The sequence below is a fragment of the Gopherus flavomarginatus genome, chromosome 5 (assembly GCF_025201925.1).
Source record: "Gopherus flavomarginatus isolate rGopFla2 chromosome 5, rGopFla2.mat.asm, whole genome shotgun sequence".
NCBI classification, from domain to species: domain Eukaryota; kingdom Metazoa; phylum Chordata; order Testudines; family Testudinidae; genus Gopherus; species Gopherus flavomarginatus.
The window spans coordinates 41,706,244-41,730,926 of record NC_066621.1 but is presented as its reverse complement, the minus strand read 5'-3'; the positions used below and the strand labels follow the sequence as shown (position 1 = coordinate 41,730,926).

At 45.4% G+C, this 24,683-nt stretch overlaps 1 protein-coding gene across 1 annotated transcript in view; it reads right to left on the bottom strand.

Moving 5' to 3' along the window:
• LOC127051014 (NACHT, LRR and PYD domains-containing protein 3-like) overlaps positions 1-24,683 on the bottom strand; it is a 53,420-nt gene that overhangs the window by 23,389 nt on the left and 5,348 nt on the right. The window contains 4 exon segments of the mRNA XM_050952801.1: positions 3,373-3,543; positions 7,800-7,970; positions 17,702-17,791; positions 22,694-24,416. Coding sequence (XP_050808758.1) covers positions 3,373-3,543; positions 7,800-7,970; positions 17,702-17,791; positions 22,694-24,416 — 2,155 coding nt within the window.

Sequence of the window (24,683 nt, the reverse complement as noted above, 5' to 3'; positions counted from 1 at the left end):
ACAGACCCAGACTAGGCAGTTCCAGTGGCAGAGAGCCAATTTTATTGCTATCCAGCTTCAAATGCAAAAGAAGCTCCTTCGTAACAAAATCCTTTGAGTTCATCTACTTATTCTGAGAGACCAATGACAAGCCCAATAAGACATCCCAATAGCACAGATCTATTACCTACAGAGAGCTCAAGTTTTCTGGAGGAGCTGACAGAGACACTGGCTGACATGATGATGCAGTTCCTGAGGCTCCTCATTCTTGGAGGCTTAAATATTCAACTGACAATGCATCTGATCCAGGAGCAGCGCCAGGGTTTCTGACGCCCTAGGCGGACGGCCATTTTGCCGCCCCCACAGGTCCGGTGGACCTACCGCAGTCATGCCGGCGGACGGTCCGCTGCTGGAAAGGCTCCGGTGGAGCTGCCGCAGGCATGACTGCGGTAGGTCCACCAGACCCACGTGCTGCCCCCCCGGCAAAATACCACCCCCCAAAAATTCTGGTGCCCTAGGCCATTGCCTAGGTCGCCTAAATGGTAGTGCCGGCACTGATCTGATCCAATGCACAAAACTTTCTATTTGCCCTGTTCACCTTTGGATTCTCACAGGTAGTCTCTAGGCCTTGAACACACACTCAGCTGGTCACATCCTGACCTTCATAGTGAAAGGGGGGAGGGATAGCTCAGTGGTTTGAGCATTGGCCTGCTAAACTCAGGGTTGTGAGTTTAATCCTTAAGGGGGCAACTTAGGGATCTGGGGCAAAAATCAGTACTTGGTCCTGCTAGTAAAGGCAGGCAGCTGGACTCAATGACCTTTCAAGGTCCCTTCTGGTTCTAGGAGATGGAATATTACCACCTCCAAAAGAGAAAGAACAGCCATATTGGGTCAGAGCAAAGGTCCATCTAGCCCAGTAGCCTGTCTTGTGACAGGTGCCCCAGAGGAAATGAACACAACAGGTAATCATCAAGTGCTCTTCACTCATTCCCAGCTTCTGGCCAACAGAAGCTAGGGACACCATCCTGGCTAACAGCCACTGGTGGACCTATCTTCCATGAATTTATCTAGTTTATTTTTAAACCTGTTATAGTCTTGGTCTTCACAACATCCTCTGGCAAGGAGTTCCTCAGATTGTGTGCACTGTGTGAAAAAATACTTCCATGTGTTTGTTTTAAATCTGCTGCCTATTAATTAATTAATTTTTCTTAACATCATGGTCCATCCTAGAGAGCTCACTGATCCAGTTAGACCCACAAAGCACTGATGCCATAGCTCAGCAGCGAAGGACTAGAAGAACCAGTGAGATATCACATTCACTGACTGACCACAGCCATGAATACTTTGGTTCTGAAGCACTTTCTTTCTGTATGGCCCTCACAGAGCTTTGTGGTTTCTTCTTCCTGTGACAAGATGATGCAAGGAGGCAAGAAAACCCAAGCGTCAGTGTTGAGAACACTCAAGAAGAAACAGATTTCTGAACAAGGAATTCTTTGCCTGCTCCTTGGCCATGGAGGAGACCAACAGATCCTCCTCCTACTCTTCCATAGCAACCACCAAGGCTACATTGATGCAGTTGGACTATGGAGGTGTGAATTGCAACAGCAGCATTCTGGTGCACGCAGCTCCCCAGTGTGGATGGTTCTAGTGCGAACCTAGCTTGTGTTAACATAGTCCTCTTCAAACAAGACTACGTTAGCATGCACTAGGTACCTTTTTGTTTGCACCTGCATTGTCTATATGGGGGAGTTACGGCACAGCACTTTGGTGCATGCTGCACTTCACACCCCTGTAGTCTGAACTGCAGGGCAGTGTAGACAAGCCCCAAGTCACACCCCACAGAACTATTCTGGATTGTCAATAACATTGCTAACCTAGATGCCTCCTAGCTCCAGAGCCCAGCACCACTCAGCGGGGGAACTGTACCCACTTCACGGAGAAGATCTTCCACATCCAGGATGGCCTCTTTGACCATGAGGGACAACATAAAACCCTCCTCAGAATTCTGTTCATTCACAAAACAGGAATCCTAGACATGCTAGAGGAAATCTGAGCCTCTGCCTATGACTCTGATCCTTGATCTCTGTGGCTAGTGCAGGACAGCAAAAGCAGGGCCATCCCTAGGGGGGTGCAGGGCCCAGGGTGAATGTGATGAATACATCACTTCCAGGACCGACTTGTCACTTCTGGGAGCAACCGTGCTGGCCAATTGCTCTGGCCCGCAGGCCCCCAAAGCGCGGGGCCCAGAGCGGTCGTCCTGATTAGCCGTACCCTAGGAACAGCTCAGAGCAAGAGCATCTAGAACCTCTACTAACAAATACTGTCATTGTCTGCTTTTGAGGATAGAAATCTGCTCCCCCAACCTGGAGCACGCAGTAACCTGAGCAGGACTTAAGAATCATTGCTTGATGTAACCAGCCTTACAAGCGAATGCCCAGTATCATCAGGTCTCCTGTTTCTGAGCAATCTAGTCAAGCAGTTACTGAACAGTTGCATCCAACTTCACCTGTCCATTGGCAATATCCAGCTGGGTTTTAAGCCTAGACACAGAACAAACATGGCACTGCCAAGGCTGATGGAGAACCTTCTCCTGTCCACAGGCGAGAGGATTTTTGAAGCTTTTTACCATTAAGATTTGCAGAATGGTGACAAATCCTATTCTTGTTAGAGTCAACAGTAAAACTTGGAGATGGGGTGGGGGAGCACCTTAGCATCAGGATGTTGTGTGCCAGTCAGATTACCACACTGAATGATGACGGGAGGACATGGATGGAGAACCGAGAAGATTAAATGGCAGCCTGTGTGTAGGTGGGGGGATGTGAGGAAGTAAAAATCAACAGGGAGGTCACAAGCCTGGATGGTGGGGGAGAGTCAGGGACAGAGGGAGGAGCAGGAGGGGATCAAGGCAGCAGGAACTGACTTAAATGAATCTTATATTATTTTGTCTCCAGTTGGATCAATGGGGTGGGAGGTGAATCCCCTCAGCTCTGTAAGTGTTTTGAGATCCTCAGCTAGACGGTGCTCTAGAAGGACATGTCATTTGCCTTCAGGGATAGAGACTGTTCCTCTCCCTCCCATCACCTACCCTACAGAGCAGGGGAGAGGGATGAGAAGTGGATATGGGGATGACGGGATATGAGCAGAAATTGTTAACAGAGGGATCAGAGCTGTCCTGGTTTGCAAGTGGTGATTTTTATTCACTGCAAGGGTCCTCCTGGGTAGTGGCTCCTTCTTGCTCTCACATGCCTGGGGGTGGGGAGAAAGTATCCCCAGTTGAGGCATTAATAGGAGACATTCAGCTTTTAGCCTCACCACGTACCTGCAGAAAGTTTATCGTACCCCATCACACCTCCTGCCAAGGTCTGTACATAAAGGAAACTGGTCAATACTTACACTAGTCTCTGCAGTTTGCAATTTGGCTGTTTCAGTCCTTCACACAGCAGCTGCATTCCCAAGGCTCCCAGTTGATTATCACTCAGGTCCAGATCTGTCAGCAACTGCTTGTTGCTGAGAGCGGAAGAGAGCTCCCCACAACAAGCAGCTGAGAGTTTACAAGCCTTCAATCTGAAAGAGACAGATGTACAGATTAGAGAATGAGCACGTCTGTCTATCCAGTCCTCTCCTCTCAACGAAATTCCAGCGTGGAAAGCCAAGAAGCATTTATCATAGTCCCCATGACCCTTAATCTAAGGATTTGCAATGTATCAATAAAAAATGCATAGAGACTGGTGTGGAAAATGAAGAATAAGGGAATTGTATAGGAAGCCATTTGTAAATTAGAGTTTCTCCTTCCTGTAGAATAAAAATCTCAGTGGATTAGAAAGAAATATCACCCAGACCAAGGAGACTATGACCAAATAGACAAACTGAAGATACATTGTCCTCTTGTCTCAAGCTAGCTGTATTTACACCAGGGGTTGAATTTTTAATTTATTTTAATTTTAATTGACTTTTTCACACCTCTGTGTCATGTAGCTATGTTGACCTAAATTTTAAGTGTAGATCAGGCCTTAAACATAATGGCTAGATACTGAGGGCTTGTTTATACAAGGACATTGACCAGAATAGCTCCCTGTGTGGACAGACTCTTCCAGAATCAAAATCACTTTTCCTTTAGAACAATTACTCTGCTTTGCCAGCTATTGGGATTCTCATCAGTTGCAAGCTGCAGAATTGTCCATTAGCAGTCTGGGGATCTCAGAGCTGCTCTGGTTTACACTAGGGAACCATTCCAATACCTGGAGCAGCCCTGAATCTGGGAGGCATAAAGGTGGTTTAAATCCACTTAGCTCCACCCTCCCTCTGGAATGTGAGATCTTTGCTGCGCTGCTTAGAAGCTCAGCAATGAATCTTAACCTTGGTGTTGGCAGAAGTGGGATTGTAAAAGAGAAGTTTACACTGGGATCCTTCTATGGGCATCTGTTATGTCCATTAGCCTGTGTTCCACAAGTGTGCGTTCAGCTAAGCTGAAGGTGAGGGTAGAGCGTGGCTGCATTTTCAATGGGCTGGTGAATGCCTAAATGCATCTGTGAAAATGTTCAAAACTTTTTCTCAGTGAGCTTGGAAGGGCCAGGGGAAGTGCCTAGCTGCTATTTGCCAGAAGTTGGGAATGGGTGACAGGGGATGGATCACTTGATGACCTGTTCTGTTCATTCCCTCTGAAGCACCTGGCATTGGCCACTGTCTGAAGACAGGATACTGGACTTGATGGACCTTTGGCCTAACCAAGTATTGCCGTTCTTATGTTCTTATGTGGTGTCTCTGTGAGGACCCCCAAATATGGGCCTAGTGTATGAGGAAGAGGCTCTACGCATCCATCAGCAACATAGTAGGCTCAGAGAGGCATGAACTGGCCCAGTCATCTCAATGAGACATTCTCAGATGAATGAGAACACCGCATGAAGAGAAAACAGACTGAAACAATAGCTCCGAGAGGTGTGAACTGCTCCACTCATCTCAGTGGGAGTTCTCATCGCCCACTCTGTCAGGTATTTAGCATTCCGTTTTACACATGGGAGGCAGGAAGCTGGGCTCAGATCCCCCAGAAGTTTCAAATGTAAGTAACATAGGCTGGATCTGACCTACAGGCTGTTTTAGTGTCCCACAGACAAGGAAATTTCTGGCCCTCATGGCAACAGAGATCACCAATGTGAGCCAAGTTTGTAACCAATGCAGTTAAGTCAACCTGAGTCTGCAGAGAGCCTGAAGCAATGACTCAGGAATGGGGACTCTCCTGTCCCCCAGTAATCTGACTGCACTATCACCTTTATTGCTCGCCAGTGAGATTTCAGTGCCAACATCAACTACTGAATCAATGATCATTATAGTGGGTGAAATAGGGGATTAGGGGATGGGAGTGAAGCCTGCCTGGTTGGGAACTGGAAGTTGCTGCAAGGAAGGAAATGCAGAGAACACACAGGGGACAGCAGAAGAGAAGGCAGAGAGGGGAGGATGAAGAATGAAGAGAAACTAAAGGCAGAAAACCAATGGACTTAAAGGTGAGCAGATTTTTCCATTGATGATGAATGCAATAATAAAGCACTAAACAAACAATAAATAGTAACAAAACATTTAGTTACTACATAAAGGCCATATTCTCCACTGGATCTCTGACATGAGGGGGGCATTCCACTGTGCATCACGGAGAGAATATAGTATTTATAGCCTGACCTATGGACCATAGGTAACCATAGAATTCAGCTCTCTTCAAGTGAGTTAGACACCCCGGCCTTACATGCTGAAGCATCTATGTACCTTTCTCATGAACACTCTGCGGGGTTTACCTCCCTCATGGATCTTAAAACTGTGGTGTAGCGATGCGACGACTCACTCCCGTGCAGCACCTCCTGCTGGCTGTCTGGGAATTAGCTCTTTTCTAGCCGGAGCATTCTCCAGAGCTGCTTTTAACCCATTTACCTAGGAGTGGGGCAACCGCCTCACTACATGTGGCCACCTACTCTAAGACTATGACATGGTTATCAAGTGGCATATTGCTTATTGAAAAATTAGGCCCATCAATTGCTGGAATGTCACAGCTACCTGATGTAACCCAGAGAGCCTCATCTATTATTAGAACAGCTACTGCAGTGGCTATTGTGACAATAGTGACTAAATGCTTTTCTATTACCCAGAGGCGCTGTGTGTCCAAGGTCTTTCTACAAACTGGTGATTTCTCTCTGCTGAGAATAATTTCACCTCCTGCTGTGAGTACCTCACAGGCCAGACACACCTCAGCCGGCAGGAGCTGAAAACGGTGAATGTTACAGTTCACACACTGAGCTGGGTACTGAAAAGGTGCACAAGGGGCGGGGAGATGACATTTATATATGATGATTTATTCTTCAGATTCAGGAAGATTGGAACTACTGCTCCAATATGTGCCCATCTTTATTGATAAATTCCATTTACCAAACATGATAGGCTAGCGGACTGTTAGGAGCCCCTGACACACCAGAGGCTGGAGGGACACTGTTCAGTCTCCAGGTGTATCTACCCTGCAGTGAGTCCCAGAGCCTGGGTTAACTGACTTGGGCTTGCAGGGCTTGTGCTACAGATCTAAAAATAGCAGTGCAGATGTTTCTGCTTGGGCTGGAACCCAGCACGGGGAGTGGATCTTAGAGCCCAGGCTCCAGCCTGAGCAGGAACGTCTACACTGCTTGTAGAGGTGCTGGCCAGGGCTTGACCCTCTCCGGGGTGGAGGGGAGCCACACCGGCTCACTGCACACTGCTGAGGTTTGGGGAATTCGTCTGGCCATGGGAGTCTTTCCTGGCGGCCCTTGCGGTAACTTGAATAAGCACCGTAAGCCCAGGTCCTGGGTCGGGGTGTGGCAACAGTGAGTCCGGTGCTCAGGCCCTCAGGCTGGGCTAAGCAACCACAGTACAATAGAAATAAGCCCAGGCCCTGGGTCAGGACAGAGCAACAATGAGTCAGGAGCTAAGGCCCTCAAGCAGGGCTGAGCAACAACAGTACAAATAGTAGCAAGCCCAGGCCCTAGTCAGGGTGGGGCAATATGGAGTCAGGCGCTCAGGCACGGCTGAGCAACAAGAGTAGGCCCAAGTCTCCAAGGCCTGGGAGAGGGGGAGACCGCCACCCACGAGTTGGGTGGCAGAGGGGATGCAGGCCCTTCCACTCCACTCCACTCCACTGTATCCCAGCCTGGGGTCCTAGCAGCAGTAGACAACCTGCTGCAGTGTCAGTGGGGATCCTGGCCACAACACACCGACATGGACTCTGGCAGTGCTACAGGCAGACTAGGGTTGGCTGCCCCCAGGCTACTTCCAGACTCCCCATCGGGTAGTACTTGGGTCAGGGTGGTGTCCTCCGGGGGGTCCAGTATCATGGGTTCCACGGGGCAGTGGGAGAGTGGCAGGTCCGGCACCTCCTCTGGGTAGTAAGCGCAGGGCAAGTCAGACCAGTCCTGGAGTGCACCTTGATCCGCGGGGTTTTCCCAGTCGTGGGCTAGGCTGGAGACGTCTGGCCTGCCCGGCGGTTGGCTCTCTAGTGAGCTCTGAGGGCGAGCCTTTATACTTCTGAGTCGCCGCCTGACCCTCTGAGGGGTGGGCTCCGAACTCCCTAGCTCCGCCCACTCTGGTCTCCAGAGGGGCTTGTCCCGCTCCAGGGCGGAGGGGAACTACACTGCCTCACTACACAGCTGTTTTTAGTTCTGTAGTATGGATCAGTTGATCCAGGATCTGAGACTTCACTACTGTGGGTCTTTTTTGCAATGTAGACACCCCCTTCATGTACCTGCAGGGAGCCAACTTACACCATCCTCACACTCCATGAAGGCTTTTACGGGAAAAAAATGGTAAATACACACTTCAGTTTCTGCAGTTTGCAGTTCACATGCTTCAGTCCCTCACACAGCAGCTTCACTCCTGATTCTCCCAGGCTGTTTCCTGCCAGGTGCAACTCAACCAAGGTCTGTTTGGTACCAAGAATAGAGGAGAGAACCTCACAGGAAGCAGCTGTCAAATGGCAATCACAAAACCTGCAGGAGATAAGCAGAGAGGAAAATGAGAACTTCTGTCTGTCCAGTCCCTGCCATGGGTTTCTAGAAAGATTCTTTTATTTGGGAATGGGAGGGGGGAGAGAGGGGAAATCATAGAGCTGTAGTAATGGATGGTGGGGACCACATGGTCATGTGTGGATTTCAATCCACGTGCATCTGTAGCTCTCATTGATCCCGTATTCCACATATGAGTGTTTTCAATCTCTGAGTAGACACACTTGGGTGTCTGCTAATAAGAAGGTTTGTGGATGGGAGGAGCCTTTTCTTCTCTCTTGCTGCATCTTTTCAATTGAGGACTCAGCAAATAAGCCACCATCTATGGTAGACTTAGTATTGAACATTCAGGATTCAGGGATGGCTCCACTTTGCCACGTCTCAAGTCCTCCCCATCTCTCTCGACCATACATTAGAAAAGGCTGGAAGTTCCTTAGAGAGCCCAGTCTCAAAGGACACCAGAGAGAGGGAGGTCTCTCTTTGCCACATCCCTGAACAAGAACCTACCAGCCATCTGCTGATAGCATGGAGAATAGATGATGTTAGCAAGGGGCCTCTCTCTACCTCCGGGAGAAGAATGCTCCTGTGGATCTTAATATCTGCTGCTGGTGACACAGGCACTGGCACATCTCAGAAGAGACAAGAGTTCTATAATCTTCATAGCCTCATACTGGCTAGGCCAGGTGAAGCTGGCCAAAGCCGACTCCATTGGGCTGAATCTGGTCTTTGCGGCTAACATAAAATGAAGGCACCTTGCTGCATCTCAGGAGCCCTCTTCCTGACAGCTTGGCTCCTGACTGGGCACAGGGCCATATGCAGGAGCAGGGGGCTCATGTCTTCCTAGAATCATATCATAGAATATCAGGGTTAGAAGAACCTCAGGAGGTCATCTAGTCCACCCCCCAGCTCAAAACAAGACCAATCCCGACAGATTTTTACCCCAAATGGCCCTCTCAAGGGCTGAACTCACAACCCCAGGTTTAGTAAGCCAATGCTCACACCACTGAGCTAGCCCGCCCCATCTACCACTGGAAAGGGGTTCTGGCAGGGTGCAAACAGGTCCACATGGTGCCCTCTATTATCTCCATAGAAAAGCAGATGACTGACTTCTTCATCTGCATCTACCCTAAAGACTAAAACCACATAGAGGCATTTAACAGCTGTTCCAGCCTCTCAGGAAGTAGACAAAGTGTCCTGTCCCTGCAGCCCTTATTATCCACTTCACATGGGGCTTGACACTTTTGAAATCCTGTGTAAGAGAGGGGTGGGTGTGTGTGTGTGTGTGTGTGACCGTACAAAATTACAAAGCCTATTTTGTATTAGCTGTTGAACACGTCAGAACTTGCCCAGGACAAATCTATTGAACTGCATTTCCTGTGTAGGAATGGTGCATGACAGCCAGTTGAAGGACTGTCAGTCAGAAGCCATCAGGATTACGCTCTGGAGTCATTGACTGTGATTATCTCAACTTCTGGCCCAACCCCTTGGAACAGAGCGGCCACAGGCAGGGCAAGCATGACTAGGAGAGGGTGCAAGGGCAACCCAGTGTGTCACATGGCAAGGGGACAGAGACCCCAGAGCTGCCCTATGCAGAGGATGGGCATGACCATCATGATATGTAAGCAGGATGTACAGGAGCGAGAGAGGGCAAGAGGGACTGTGCCCAGCCTGAAACCCTGACATGCCTCGGACTCGTGGGAAGGGCCCAATAAGACTCAGGGAGGAGGAATCTCAGGACTTCTGTTGCTTTTCAAAGATCTGTAACTCCTGAGTACTTTGAAGACAAAGTCTCTGATTAATAAGCCCCTGTGCCAAGCCTGTGTTCCTTGCTTTCCTGCCACATTATCCCTGATGGTGACAAGCTAGAAGCCCGGAGAGCCCACAATCCAGGTGGAGCACTGGAGCAGGGTGAGAGTCTGACTGGAGATGGGACTTGGGAGATCTCAGACATTGATTTCAGGGTCTAGGGCAATGGGAAGGCAGAGCCTCACATTCCAAGGAAGGACATCAGACAAGAGGAATGAGGAATGACTCCAAAGATCCAGACCTGGAAACAGGGACTAGACCATACCCAGGCTCACTTGGCTTAGAAGCAGGTGTCACCCAGTGATTGGGCCCCACTCACAACAGCCTGGCATTCCTACAGCATGGTACTGGGCCAAGTTGTAACACTTACATAAACCGGTGTTGTGGGATAAAGCCGATGAAACTTCCTTTTGAATCACTCGGTTATTGGAGCTTAATTTCCGTACCTGGAAAGTCATTTTCCTACCGACAGTGATTCTGGCTCAGAGTGAGTGAGTTTCAGGCTCACTTGACTGGTCCACCATATCACATTTTACAAAGCTAAGGTGATGATAGTATAGACTCCTCTGAGATTCCTCCCCAGTGTGTCTTGAATTTACTAGTCTATCTATCTTGAAAATTTTTTCCCTCATGCCTGAGTGCCCATCTAATTGGGGCCTTTCCCCAGCGACTCAATGTTCTATTTGGGGCAAATTAAACCCTTGGAAATGCCAACCAACATTTTAGGGGAAAAACCTTTGATTCATTTGACACCAATCTGACACATTAGCTCTTCAAAAGGCCAGGAGGAAGTGGTCCCATTTTTACAGTTAGTTTGCATTATAACAGTAGAACCTTGGAGTTATGAACACCTTGGGAATGGAAGTTATTCATAATTCTGAAATGTTTGCGACACTGATCAAAACGTTATGGTGGTTCTTTCAGAAGTTTACAACTGAACACTGACTTAATAGTTTATGAGTGAACAACTGACTCTGAAACTGTACTATGCTGAAGAAAAATGCTGCTTTTAACCATCTTAATTTAAATGAAAAAAGCACAGAAACAGTTTCCTTACCTTGTCAATTTTCTTAAACTTTCCCTTTATTTTTTTACTAGATTATATTTAACAAACAGTCACATAATGTATTTGCTTCTGCTTCTTTTTTTCCCCTCTGCTTCTGCCTGATATAACGTATTTCCGGTTTAAAATGAGTTGTGTGGTTGACAGGTCAGTTCATACCTCTGATGTTTGTAACTCTGAGGTTCTATTGTAGTTTATTTTTATACAGTTTTTCCATTCCCTTTACTTTGTAGTGAGAAATCAATGCATATTCCATTGGTCACCCATAGTCTGCTGTGGAAAAGTGCAGTGCATTTGCCAAGCTTCACAGATCACATTGGGATTGGTGTAGGCAAGAATTTGCTCTGTGCATAAAGGTGGCTTTGATGCCCCGTATATGTGCTGTTGTTGGCAAAGTTTGAGGTTTCAGTATTTGGGCTTCCATTGTGTAGCAAACTCTTCCTTCACAGCCAACATGTAAACAGTTCCCAGATAGAAGGCTTTGTTATGCTGACATTGAAGTTACCATGACCTGCCCCCAGCCTTGTAGAAAGAGATTAATAATGCTGTTTTTTTTTTAAAACAGATCCTAAACTTCCATCCCTAAGCCTGGAAATTCCAAGTTCAGGTTCTACTTTAAAGCCAGTTGAATGTGGGTTGGAAATCAGAAATGTGCAAACCAAAACCATCTGGCCCCGGTTGCACTACCCTGAGAACAACCAGAGATCCTGGAAAACACTGTTGAGGATTAAGTCCCCCTCCCCTCCCACCCCACCAACTTTACTTATAAAAAGCAGAGATGGAGCCCAGCATGATAAAAAGTTGGGTAAGGGCGGCAGCTCTCGCCTGAAGGATGATCCCTGGTACCTGCACCCAGAGAAGTGGAGCACAATGGACCCATGTGTCAGCCCCTGTAAAACACACATGGGGGTTGGGTCAGCTGGCTGCCCTCAGAAGAAACTGAGGGGAGGGGAAAGCTCACCCCCCTCACCCAAAATTCCAAGGGTGCTGGAGAGAAGGAGCCATGGGGGTCACTGGGGAGCTGGATGAGGTGTGGGGCTGTCACAGTAAGCATTGCCCCCCTATTTGGGGTCCCTTGAGTAAGCACCAGGGGCATAAATTGCTAACGCTTTTTTATGTAGTGGATTGGTGGTTGGGAATGGTTAAAGCTGTGAGTGTGGAATGGAAGGTTCCTTTGCAGGTTGCGAGAGGCCGAGGGGGAAAGAAACAGGTTAATTTAAGAATTCAGCCAGGCCCAGAGATCAGAAGCCTAGGGCCAACTTACACAGACACACACTCTGTGTGCCAAGCAGCTAGAGATTGCTTTCCAACCCCAGCTGGCCGTGAGAGATGAGAACTGAGACAAATAGAACTGAAGAAGTTGCAGGACTAACAAGATTACATATTTGTGAAGGTTAGCCCAGTGAGACTCAACAGTTTGACTTGCGACCCTGAAGCTGGTGTGTTATGGAAAAAGTATCAGAGGGGTAGCCATGCATCTGACGAAGTGGGTGCATCCGATGTATCTGAAGCTCATGCTCCAGAACGTCCGTTAGTCTATAAGGTGCCACAGGATTCTTTGCTGTTATGGAAAAGTTAGAGAAGCTGCGGAGAGCTGGTTCAGACTGGTGCTGAAAGCAGAGAGCATGGGGAACGGGGCCGGGGGCTCCCCTGGCCAAGATGCCCCCAGGAACACCTAGGGCTTAAAAACCCTCCCGAGAGCAGAAGTAAGTTGGAGATCTACAGCCGACTCTGGATGATTTGTGCACAGGGCAGAACTCTTGTCCACCCTTCCCCCTCTTCTTCTTACAATACACCCAGGCTTGGCCAGCCTTGGGTTGTGCGTGTGTGAGTATGAAAGTGGGTTAGGGCTCAGGCACTAATGCTTCCTTCCTCTGAGTAGGATGACCAGACAGCAAATGTGAAAAATCGGGACGGGGTGGGGGGTTATCGAAGCCTATATAAGAAAAAGACCCAAAAATTGCAACTGTCCCTATAAAATTGGGACATGTGGTCACCCTACCTCTGAGTGACATGGGGCATACCTAGGCACTCACCGCTGTTGTTTGGTTAATAAAGCTTTAAAAACGTAGTCATTTGATGTGCTCCTTCACCTCTGCCCCAATGATCCCGCAGCCTCAGCCTGATAACCTGAGGCCCCAGGCAGATTGGTAACATAAATCTGTCACAAGGCCATGAGCCTGGGGAGCATCAGGACAACAGGGTGAAGAGGAGATTATGTGAAGTCTGTGTCAACTGCGGTTTGAGGAAGGCTGAGGGGAATTAAGGCCACTCTGGAGTTGCAGAGGGTTGATGGAAATTCAGAGCCATATAGAGTTTGGCAAATAAGGGCTTGTGGCAGGGTCAGCCTGCGCAGCACCCTCTTGTGGTCCACCAAGATACAACCCATCCTGCTTCAGTTTCCCTTCAGGATCTTCAGTGGTCAGCCGCTACCTCCAGTGTGACCCAGTCTGTAGTGACTTAACCTTCCAGTTAAGTCACATCAAAGTTTGGCTTCTTCCAGGGTAGCCAAGTTTCAACACACATAACACAAAACCAAAAGGGCGAATTGTCCATTCCAGCCTGTGGCTGAACCAAGCCCTTCTTTTTGCTCTGTCTTTTCTATTTAACCCACACTTGGCCTCCCTGTTTCAGGTCAACCTTCCCTCAAGGAGGCCCTGACCTGCAGCAGTCTGACCCAGCTTCCTCTCACTGAGTGAGAACCAGAGAGCTTGTCCCTTTCCCAGCCAGCCGCCCACTCAGTTGGGTTCTCTTCTTTTAGCCTCTCACTCTAGGCCTGTCACCTACTCCTCGTGTAGCAAGGAGGGGCTGATTGAACCTACAAGCTGTCAGCCCCTTCTTGGCTGGTGAGTGGGTTGTACACCTCATCACAGGGCCATGTGGATTTATGGGCGTGGGGAATGCAGGAGAGGAGGGAGGTGAGGGAGGGAGGAGGAAGGTGTGTTACGGGGAAGAACTGTGTACATTTCAAACAATAGCAAATTATTTTTGTAACTGGGGTAGAGAAATGTCAACTGGTAAAATAAAAGACACATCGCCAGCTTTCTGACACCCTTTCACCTAAACAACTGGGAAGGGCTGTCATGGTTAGTAATGAAGGTGTCTTGGAGCCAGCTCAATAGCCTCATACTCACAACAGCAATCATCTCCCATCTCCACTTGGGCAACAGCTGCTACAGGGCTCTTTAGTTTGGCAGAGATAGGCACAACAAGAACCAATGGTGGGAAATTAAAGCCAGGCAAATTCAAATTAGAAATGAGGCACAAATTTCTAACAGTGAGGGCGGTTAACCATTGGAACAAAGCTACCAAGGGAAGTGGTAGATTCTCCATCGCTTGATGTCTTCCAGAAAGGCATCCAGTCTTGATCTGAAGATGCTTTAGTCAAACCCAAGTTACTGGGCTCAGTGCAGGGGTAACTGGGTGAAATTTAATGGTCTTTGGTATACATGAGGTCAAACTAGATGATGTTATGGTCCCTTCTGGCCTTACAATCTATGAGTCCATGAATTTCTGTAGTGGATTTATAGCCTCCTCCCTTTTGGAGACCACCTTCTCCTCCCCCAACATGGAATTACTTTATGTCATTGGGGCCTGGAAACAGCAAAATGATATTCCATTTAATTCTTTTCTCCACTTCTATTCCCTAGTCCTTAGCCACTGTCGTCCATGGCTTTGTTGGACTGCCACATTTCACGCTCCCTCAGGATGGTATAGGCATCCCATTCAGTTGGCAGCAGATCACTCCTTACGCTACAAAGGCCAAAGTGAGCATATCACTCTGGTGCACTATGTCCACAAACAGCACACTCTGCAAGTGCTGCAGGCCTGTAGCTTGTTGCATCTCACCCACACTTCTCAACACAGCTCCCTGAACCAGGAGCATAATGTCCATGGCTTACAATGTACGTTCTCACTTTATATTTTTAGTTTGCTGCGTCGCTTCCTTTAAATGGTTCTGTCCTGCCCTAAAATCTGCACATATGTTGTGAATGGCAACGTCCTCTCACTTGCAGATGATGTGATGGAGTCAGCAGCTCCCACCGCCCTCCGCCATGCTGCTTGTTGGCCTGCAGGCCCAGGATGTATCATGAAGAGCACCAGCAGCTGTGGGGGGTCTGTGATCATGAGGGGCTGGATTTTAGTCATTTGTTCAGTAGTTTTGTTATGTTTTCAGATCTCGTTTTGTGGTTTGTTTTGGAGCTGAACTAGCCGTTCCTTTGCAGGTAGCTCTTTGGGAACTTGAGATGGCCGTGCTCTGGGCTCAGAGGGAGAATATCACTCAGGGCCCCTCCTCCATGCAGCATAGACTTCGGAGTTCTTCCCCACCTCCTGTTGTGGAGTCCCTGGGGTACGTGCAGCTTCCCAGGGGAGGATGGGAGCAAGGAGAACCATGAGAAAGTAAATGGAGTTACTTGGAGGTGTGGGAGTGCAGAAGGTAGTGCTTGTCTGGCTGTTAATTCATTAGTTAATTATCCTGCTCTGTGTTCTTATTTGCAGATTTCAGCAGTATGGAAGTTGCTGTGAGGCAGTGAACACACCGTGCAATGTGTGCGAATGTACGTGCACATGCACCAGGACAATGTTCACTAGCTGCTGCTTTTCCCTTTTATGATTTTCAGAACAATCCTCAAGGGACCAAATAAAAACAAGAATTCTGCTTTAAAGTTGAAATGCAGATGTAGTCACAGTATTTCTGGCATTAACCTGAGGGGTTGGGTGTTTAAGGACAGACATGGGGCTGGCATGCAGAACTGGCTGGAAACTGGAAATAATTTTCTGATAATTTTGTATCACCTTTTGTTCATTTTTTCATCAAAATTATGAAATCTTCTGTCTAGCTTCAGTGAGCGGCTTGTCACAACAGCGCCAGTACGCTGAGCTGCCATGGAAGGCTGGGCAGGGGCATTGTCGGATTGCACTGGAAGTATTTATTGCCCCACTGCAGCTGCTCTGCCAGTACTTGTGCTGAATCAGTGCAGAGGAACATGGTAGGCGACAATATGTCATTGCATTTGATTAAAATTCAAAGGTGATGTGGTGCCCTGTGCATTGCTGTAAGTACGTATGTGGCTGTGCAGCGATATGGGTGTGTTGCTGTTGCTGCTGGTAAGCTCAAAGTTCTGTAGCACAGACGTAGTCTCAAACCACTCATCCACCAGCACCCTGCAGAACAGCTGTGCTCACAGGGACAATCCAACTAGCAAAGCCCAGTCTCAGACTCTTGGGCATTGGGGCAGAGAATTCTCAACAGCTAGAGCCTTGCTGTATAACTCCTCGTCAGAGCGGATCAGACTGAGTCCTGGCCAGGCCATGGTTAAAGCAAAATGCAAGATCACCTCTTTGCTAAAGACTTTCCCAGGGACAACTCCAGGATCAGCACAGAATCACGGAAGTGTGGGCTGGAAGTACCTTAACAAGTCATTTAGTCCAGTCCACTGCACTCAAAGCAGGACTAAGTAATAACTAGACCAGCGGTCAGCAACCTATGGCACACGTGCCAAAGGCAGCATGCAAGCTGATTTTCAGTGGCACTTTGTTGCTGGTTTGGGGTTCCGTCCGCCAGCCTGCTGCCTGCCTGGGGAAATTGGAAAACTCAGCAAGGAAAAGCAAGGGCAAGGATCACACTAAACTGATAAGATCTGCATTTTAATTTAATTTTAAATGAAGCTTCTTAAACATTTTAAAAACCTTATTTACTTTAGATACAACAATAGTTTAGTTATATAATATAGACTTATAGAGAGAGACCTAAAAACGTTAACATGTATTACTGGCATGCAAAACCTTAAATCAGAGTGACTAAATGAGGACTTGGCACAGCACTTCTGAAAGGTTGCCGATCCCTGAACTAGACTGACTTGCGTAAGATGGAGCTGGTGTAGTAGGAAGAAAAAGAAAGAAGCAGGGAGAGAGTTGGGGGGTGGATCAGAGGAAGAGAAAGAAAGAAATCAATCCTCTCCCAAAAAAACGTATCTGTGAGTCAGGGAGAAATGAAATCCAGTGAAGATACATAAATGTTAAATAAATAGATATGTTCAGGGCTTAGATGCCTTGGTGACAGGTAGGGCTGAGTGAATAATTGGTTATTTGGTTCGGTGCCTGAATCCAACAATATAAAAGTATTTTATTTGGGTTCACCTGAAACAGAAAAGCCAATTGTTCCTGACAAAATGAAAAAACTGTAAAACAAATGGTTTGGGATCAAATTAAATGTTGTGCGCTACCCTAAACAAAATGCTTAGTTTTCAGGTTTTTTGTTTAACTTCCTTTTTTTAATTAAACTGAGCTAAATTTTCCTAAACAAACATCATTTTGTCACAAACTTTGAAATTTTGTTTCAAAAATGTCAAAACTAAATATTTTGACTTTTTTGGAAACTTTCCTCCCATTTTTATTCAGTTGAAACTATTCATCAGATTTGACCTGAATTTGTGAACAGTCAACTTTAAACTGCATTACTTGCCGGTGCCAAATCAGCTATTCACCAAGTAAATTTTACTCAGCTCGAGTGATAGGCACCTCAGAAATATCTAAGATTAAAATGCTTAAGCTTGTATCTTCCAGTTCTTGAATCTTTCCTGATCTCAAAGAATTCCCCCTGGCCTTCTGACCCCTGTCTCTCAGGTTCATCTGTTGGTAAGGTAATTGGGTTAACTGTCATTGCAGCACTAGGCTGACTAAGCCAACCCCACGTGTTTTAACTGCAAATTTAAACACAATCCTCAGAAGTTACACAATTCTATGTGGCCACTATACCAACCATGGTGAAGAGCTGCACTGCTGTAGAATTTCTGGGATAGCAGCAATAATACAAAGATTTAAAAGAGAAAGAAAAGTTACTTACTGTAGTTTCTTTAATTTACAGTTTGGATCCTTCAGTGCTTGACAGAGCAGGTAAATAGGTGAATGCTTTGGCTTATCCTGACTGTTTTTCCTTAAAAAAAGGAGAGAAGAGAAATTTTCTCTGTTGTCTCTGAATGCAGATTTTAATTCAATTTCTTGAACATTGAAATAGCCTCTTGGACAGTGTGATACAGTGCATATAGGTTATTCTGCTGTTAGTTGTAAGTCCCCCAAATCAAAACTACATCTAGTACTTTGATATGTATTTTAAGTATACGGAGTCAAATAGAATACATGCGACTAAGATTAATCCATTCATTTTATGAACTTGTGGTACTCTGATTCTCTGAATATTAAAACCTAGTTTTAACTACTCACACAAATGGGAATGTCTCCAGAGGTTTTATGCTTGTGTGTCAGGCAGCAACTGCAGTATCATTTCTGGAGATACAGTAGAAACTATCATGTTTATTTAACTAGGAATGTTCTCTTTAATTTGTCCACAAAGCTAAAAATCAAATATAAGTATTTGCTTAAAATTGGAAGTATGACAACTGTTACGCAATAGTGTATAATTAGGGTTACACTTAGTGAAATTACATCCCTAGGAGGAACCAGAAATGGAGCTTATTGTTTCCTCACAGCAGAACGCGTAAAATGGTATGATAATTTTAAAGCAGCATCTGTATAAGAAATAGTGCTGGATGAAAAATTAAACAACTAAAATTCAAGAATATTCTGATGAATTTTAAAGTGATTTATTTCCATTGTGTTCACACATCTTTATTGTACGCTTTCCAAATATTCTAGCAAAGGGAATTTGCAGACAGGAATGTTGTTGAAGCAACGCGTTTAAGTCACTATGACAGAATATTCCTGTGAAAGCAAAATTTGTATTTATAATCCTGAGCATTCATATTAGAAACCTGGTTATCATATTTATGTTCATCGATTCACAGAACCAAAATATCTATGACCTGTGTGTCCAATCAAAATGAATAATTTAGAAAAAATAATATTTAAAAAAAATAAAATTGTTTGGATAATTTGTGAAAAAGACAACATTCATTGAATGAATTATTCATTATTATCTGCCTAGCTCTAATAATCAGGTCTTTCTTAAGCAGCAGTTGTAGAGGACTCGGGAAGACAGAGTGATAGTTGGAGAGACAAGTTGGGTCACAGGAAGGGTTTTTTATCATGGGGGCAAATAAATCACACATATGTTGCCAAGGAAATGGACCAGCGTTTGAGGGGGAAAAACATGAGGAATGGAAGGATATTAGGGACAAGGTAGATCAGAAGATAGGATGGGATGGTCGATGTCCCTGAGGCAGACGGTGGGTAAAAGAAGAGCAGGCCAAATCCCTGTCTTTTGTCACCCTGTCCAGTCTGGCTTCCTCACCACTGAAGCTTCCATCTTAGTTTTTATTAACCTCACCCTAGCCAGAGTTCAGATACTCGGTCCTCCCCCTCCTCAACCTCTCCACTGCCTTTAACATCTTTGCCTACTCTCCTCCTCTTGAAACCTCTTCTTCCCTCAACTTTCAGGAGTCTGTTCTCTCCTGCTTCTCCTCCTACCTCTCTCATCAGCATTTTATGTGCTGCATCCTCCCATCCCCCTCCATCTTTCATTGGCACCCCACAGGGCTCCATCCTTGGTCCCTCCTTTTCTCCACCTACACCTTGACACTGGGCAATTTCATTCAAAATGTGGCTTTGACAGTTAAATTTATGCTGAAGACTCAGATTATTATAAGGTCATCCAGCACGGTGGTGTCCCAATGCCTTCCACAAGACATCTCCCCTCCAGCAGGAAAGAATGTGGTTATCATGGGTTATTTTTAAAAAAACATGTTTAATGTGACGGTGCTGGTGAGATCTGGTTCTCGTGGGAAAACTCACTCAGAGACATAGGGTTTGTATTTAGTTTTGAGGCAGTGTGTGTGGGGGAAGGGGACGGGGTTCCATTCTTATTTCATTGGGCAGTGAGTTCCACTGTTGTGACCCCACAGCTGTGACAACTGAATCTCCTGCAGAGATGAGCCTTTCCTTCCTTGTCAACAGATTGATTTTTCTTGTAGAACAAAGCCACCAGGCCAAGTCGCTGTCATGGAGGGACTGGAGCTTTCTCTCTCTCTCAGCTGAGGCCAGCACCATGCAGTGCTTTGAAAAGAGTCAGTACAACCACATTTAATTTGACTCGGGCCAATAGGGAGCCCGGGCAGGCAGAACCGTTTTGGGGAGATATGTTCCCAGTAACCTAGCCACCCCTTTCCACTGAATCGAACACAAGTTACTCATCTTTACCATTTAGCCCTTTATGGCTTAGCCTTGCCCTGTCTATTACTGTAGCACATTATCAAGATGTCAACCTCTGCCTCTACTCTGCCGACCAAGCCAGCTTTCATTACTCATTAGTCTATACTATTTTCATGCTTTCTCCCTTGCCATCCCCTGTGCCTGGAAGGAACACATCATAACTCCAATTAAGGAGTAAGGAATGGTGTCCCTAGCCTCTGTTTGTCAGAGGGTGGAGATGGGTGGCAGGAGAGAGATCATTACCTGTTAGGTTCACTCCCTTTGGGGCACCTGGCATTGGCCACAGTTGGTAGACAGGATACTGAGCTGGATGGACCTTTGGTCTGACTCAGTATGGCCATTCTTATGTTCTTATTACTCCTCTGCAATAGCCTTCTTCAAATCCCTCCTTAAAACTCACCTCTGCTGTGAATCCTGCAAAACACTTGAGAGTGGCCGGGCAGCCGGTGCACATGACTCCTGCTTACTAACTTCTGCTTATTAGACTAAACGTGATCACTCACTAGTTAGTGCAACACATGGTGGTGAGTTTGTGAGGTGGGAGCTGGTACTGACCAATCTCAATTCATTCTGGGGCCACCAACATCCTATTACCAGAGAATGGTGTTTAATCCCTAGCACTAGGCTGCTGGGTTTCAGGATTGTTAGGCTGGGTTCTCTTCCTTGCTCTGGGAGGAATCTAAGCTCTGCTGGTTAGAGACAGCAGAGCCATTGCAACAACCCTCCTGCTTGGGTTGTCTTCAGCAGAACTGGTTAGAAAATGTTAAACAAACATTCATTAATACCTCTGGAGAGAGGAAGAGAGAGAGATCTCATCTCAGAATAGCAAATAACCCTATGGTTAGTTTTTTCTCTCTGTTGGAGCTATTCCACTTTGCGCAGATCCTTAAATATTCATTGGGCCAGAGAGAGCGAGACTGATTCTGTAACTGGGTAGTTAGGATACTGACCTGAAACATGTGAGACCAGGGTCAGATCTGTTCCCTGCCTGATTTGGCCAGCCCTGATCTGCAGGGAGAGGTCCTGGGTTCTCAACCTCAAAAGAGGAGCATCTGTCACTTGATTTAAAGGACCACTCCCATGAGTACAGAGGCTATTAGAGATCCATGAACCGCTTGCTGTACGATCTAGTCACTAGACAGGAATAAAAAACCACTCTGTCTGAGTGGATTACACAGCGATATTTTGGCTCTTTTCACTTTATAGGCAGAGTGGCAAAATGGATGAGTCTTAGATCCATGCTATTAGAGGCCTGGGTTCTATACTCAGCTCTGTTGATGTGAATTTGCTAATCTCTCTGTTATCTTAGCTGTAAAATGAATGGGTGATAGTTATACCTCCCCTAAGGCAGGGTTTTGAGGCCTATGTTAATAAGGGATGAAAAAAGCAGAGAAATATCAAGAGCAGTTAAGAAAACAACTGGGATTAGAACTCTCAGGTCTTTAGCTGATACCTCAGTGCACCGTCTGCTAAGCTACTGGGTAGGGTGACCAGACGTCCCGATTTTATAGAGACAGTCCCAATTTTTGGAGCTTTTTCTTACATAGGGAGCCAGGGCAGGCAGCACTCGCTGTCCCAATTTTTCACACTTGCTATCTGGTCACTCTACTACTGGGTATTGTGGCATCTTCGCTCACCCAGAAAACACACAAAAAAACTCCACACTCCCATTGCACTAGTTATGTGGAAATGTGACAGTTTTGCAAGATGTGCAAGCGGTGGTAGGCTGGGTTAGGATTGTTTTTGGAGATCTGCCAAGCAGTTGTTAATACCGACACTGAGACACACCACCAATTATTTAATGCACCTTTTTGTTTGTTAAAATCCAATTATACTGATAGGAAGAAGCTACTGAAATATTTTTCAGGATCCTATGTAAAATTGATTTTTTTTTTAATGGGTAAATTTAGTTTAAATGCAGCAAATTGTGGTGAAGAGTTCTAGCAAAAATAATTGCTCTTTGTTATTTTAAAGCGCTGCAGCATAGATTGGTGGTGACGACAACCGTCTTCTAGTTGCAGCTAGAGCTGGTTGAAACTCAGAATTTTGTGGGAAATTTCAAGTTCTGGTTTTGTTCTGAATTTTTATTTTAACACACTGCCTTCTACACATAACAGCACGGTAAAACTACATGCTAATTTTCAGTTGAGGCCTAATCAACACACAGTTTTAGTACTGCTATAACTATTTTGGTTAGGAGACAAATTTTTACCAAAATGCTCTGACCAGTACAATCCCGAGGGTGGATGCAGTTTTACTACTATAAAGGTGCCTTAGTTGTACACCGGGGATGTGGAAGCTTGTATTGTTTCCTAGTGATTTCTTCAACATGGAAGGTCTCAGTGAGCAGCTCTCGACATTCCTTGTACAACTGTTGACACAAAGCAGGATTCTCTCCCCCGCTCTTTTGTCTCACCCCATTCATATCTGTACACAAAACAGTACAGCAAACATTTCAGTAATTGAGAGGACAGAGCAGACCAAACCACCATGATTTTTTTAAAAAAAGGTCATTTTTTTGGTAGTGTGATATCTGTATCATTAGTTTACAGTAACAGTAGAATTGTTCTCAGGTGGGTCATTCAGCCAATTAGTAGTTATCAAGACATAGGGAAAACAACATTTAATCTATTAAAGAAAGAACAGATTTTCCATCTCAGATAATACTTACTGATGTCGCCACTTTTGTCGTCTTGGGAGTTCTTCCTTGTGGTCTTCTAAGATAAATGCACAGTCACACATACAAAGTGACTCCAGACTATGACAATGCTTTACACAGAATGAAAGAGCCCTTTGATCCATCTGGGTAAATTTATATTGATTTAACTTCAGTGCAGTGAAGTGATCCAATGCATTAACGGCAAAATCTTCTTCATGCATCTCATACACACAGTGAAACAACTCAAGCTGATAACTTTGATAAATCCCCTCATGAACATAGGGAAAGGTTAAATCTGTTTGTTGGTTTGCTTGAATCCACTTCAGTAAATCTGCCTTAATTTTAGGTGAAAGTTTACACCCAAATTTTTCCTTCAGATCTTTCATTCTTTCTTCATTTAATAGCCCAAACAGGAATCGCACTGTTAACATTAAATAATTTTTAGAGTTTCCATAGTTTTCTAACAACGTTTTCACATCTTTCTTGGGAATCCCTGAATCTGTTGTTTCATCTTCCTCCAGGACATATAACAAAGCTGCAAAAAACTCCTGAAAGCTTAAGTGAATGAAGCTGTAGAGACATTCACAGTCAGTTTCTTTTTGAAAAATATTCTCATTCAAAAAGAGGGGGAGAGAGTTCTCTTGATCTAAGCCAAACTTCTTGATTTCTTCTTCCTCAAACAGTATCTTTTGTTTCCAGATTCCATCAGCAGCCAAGGAGCAAAGTCCCCTCAGATTTCCATATAAGTGTTGCTTCGTATTGTTGCTGAGAGGCTTAACTAAACTGGAAAGGTAGAGCATATACACTCCAGTGACTGTTTTTGAAGTTTGTGTGAGATTCTCACCTTTTTCAAGCTGTTGTTTCAGAACCGTGCAGATGATCCAACATATGAAGGGAACAAAGCACATAGTGAAAAGAATTTCATTTGCTTTCACAAATCGTAAAGCTTGTCTTGCTTGGTTTTCATTTCCAAAGAACTTGTGGAAATATTCCTCCCGCTCAGCTTCGGAAAACCCCAGGATCTCTGCATAACGTGAACACTCCAAACATTGCCCGAGTTTCTCCAGAGCAGCTGGTCTTGTAGTGATCATCAGGTAGGATTCAGGAACAACTGTTCTCCTAAATAAACTGCTCAGGAGGATTTCCATTGGCTTCTTCTCCCAGGGATCAGTGCACAGATTATCTTTAGGCTGATCAAATGAAAATCTCAGTTCATCAAATCCATCTATTATAAACAGGAGTTTTTCTGGATTCACCAGAATATGGTTAACTGGTGCATTTGTATTAAGCCAATTTTTAAAAATCAAGTCAGCCAGACTTCCTTGCTCATTAAGAAGGTTCATTTCCCTGCAGTTGATGTAGAAAACATAATCAAACTTCTTCTTATAAAGTTCCCCAGCTGCCCAATCGTACATTATCTTTCTTGCAGTCATTGTTTTCCCAATCCCAGCAGCTCCCAGCAGCACAACGACTTGTGGTGTTTGTCCATCTTTATCAGGTTTATAGAGGGTGGCCAGTGTAATTGCAGAACTAGCTCGTTCAGTCATGACTTCTGCATGTCTCCATCCCACGGCCATTATTTCATGTTCTCTCTCCTTTGCCTGACGAGGTCTGTCTACAATAGTGAGGTTTGTGTATCTTCTGTTTAGAATCATATTGTCACCAAAACGACTGTTCATATCTTTCATTAGCTTGTATTTCTTTTTAATATCTTCTTTATATTTCTTCTTGTAGCCTGTATCGGCAACATGAGACATTAGAAATATTGAACTGAAAGTTCAGAAAACAGACAGACTAATCTCTTTAAATAGTTCTACTGTAACAACAATAACGGTTCTTCATATATAATGAAACTTTCTTTAAAAAGGATCCTAAAATCACTTAACTATGGGTGAGATCCTGCAGACCTTACTCAAATATGGTCACCCCAGGGAAATTATTCATTTAAGTAAAGACTGTAGGCATCACCTCATCCCCTGGTGAAACCCAGCTACTGTCTGAC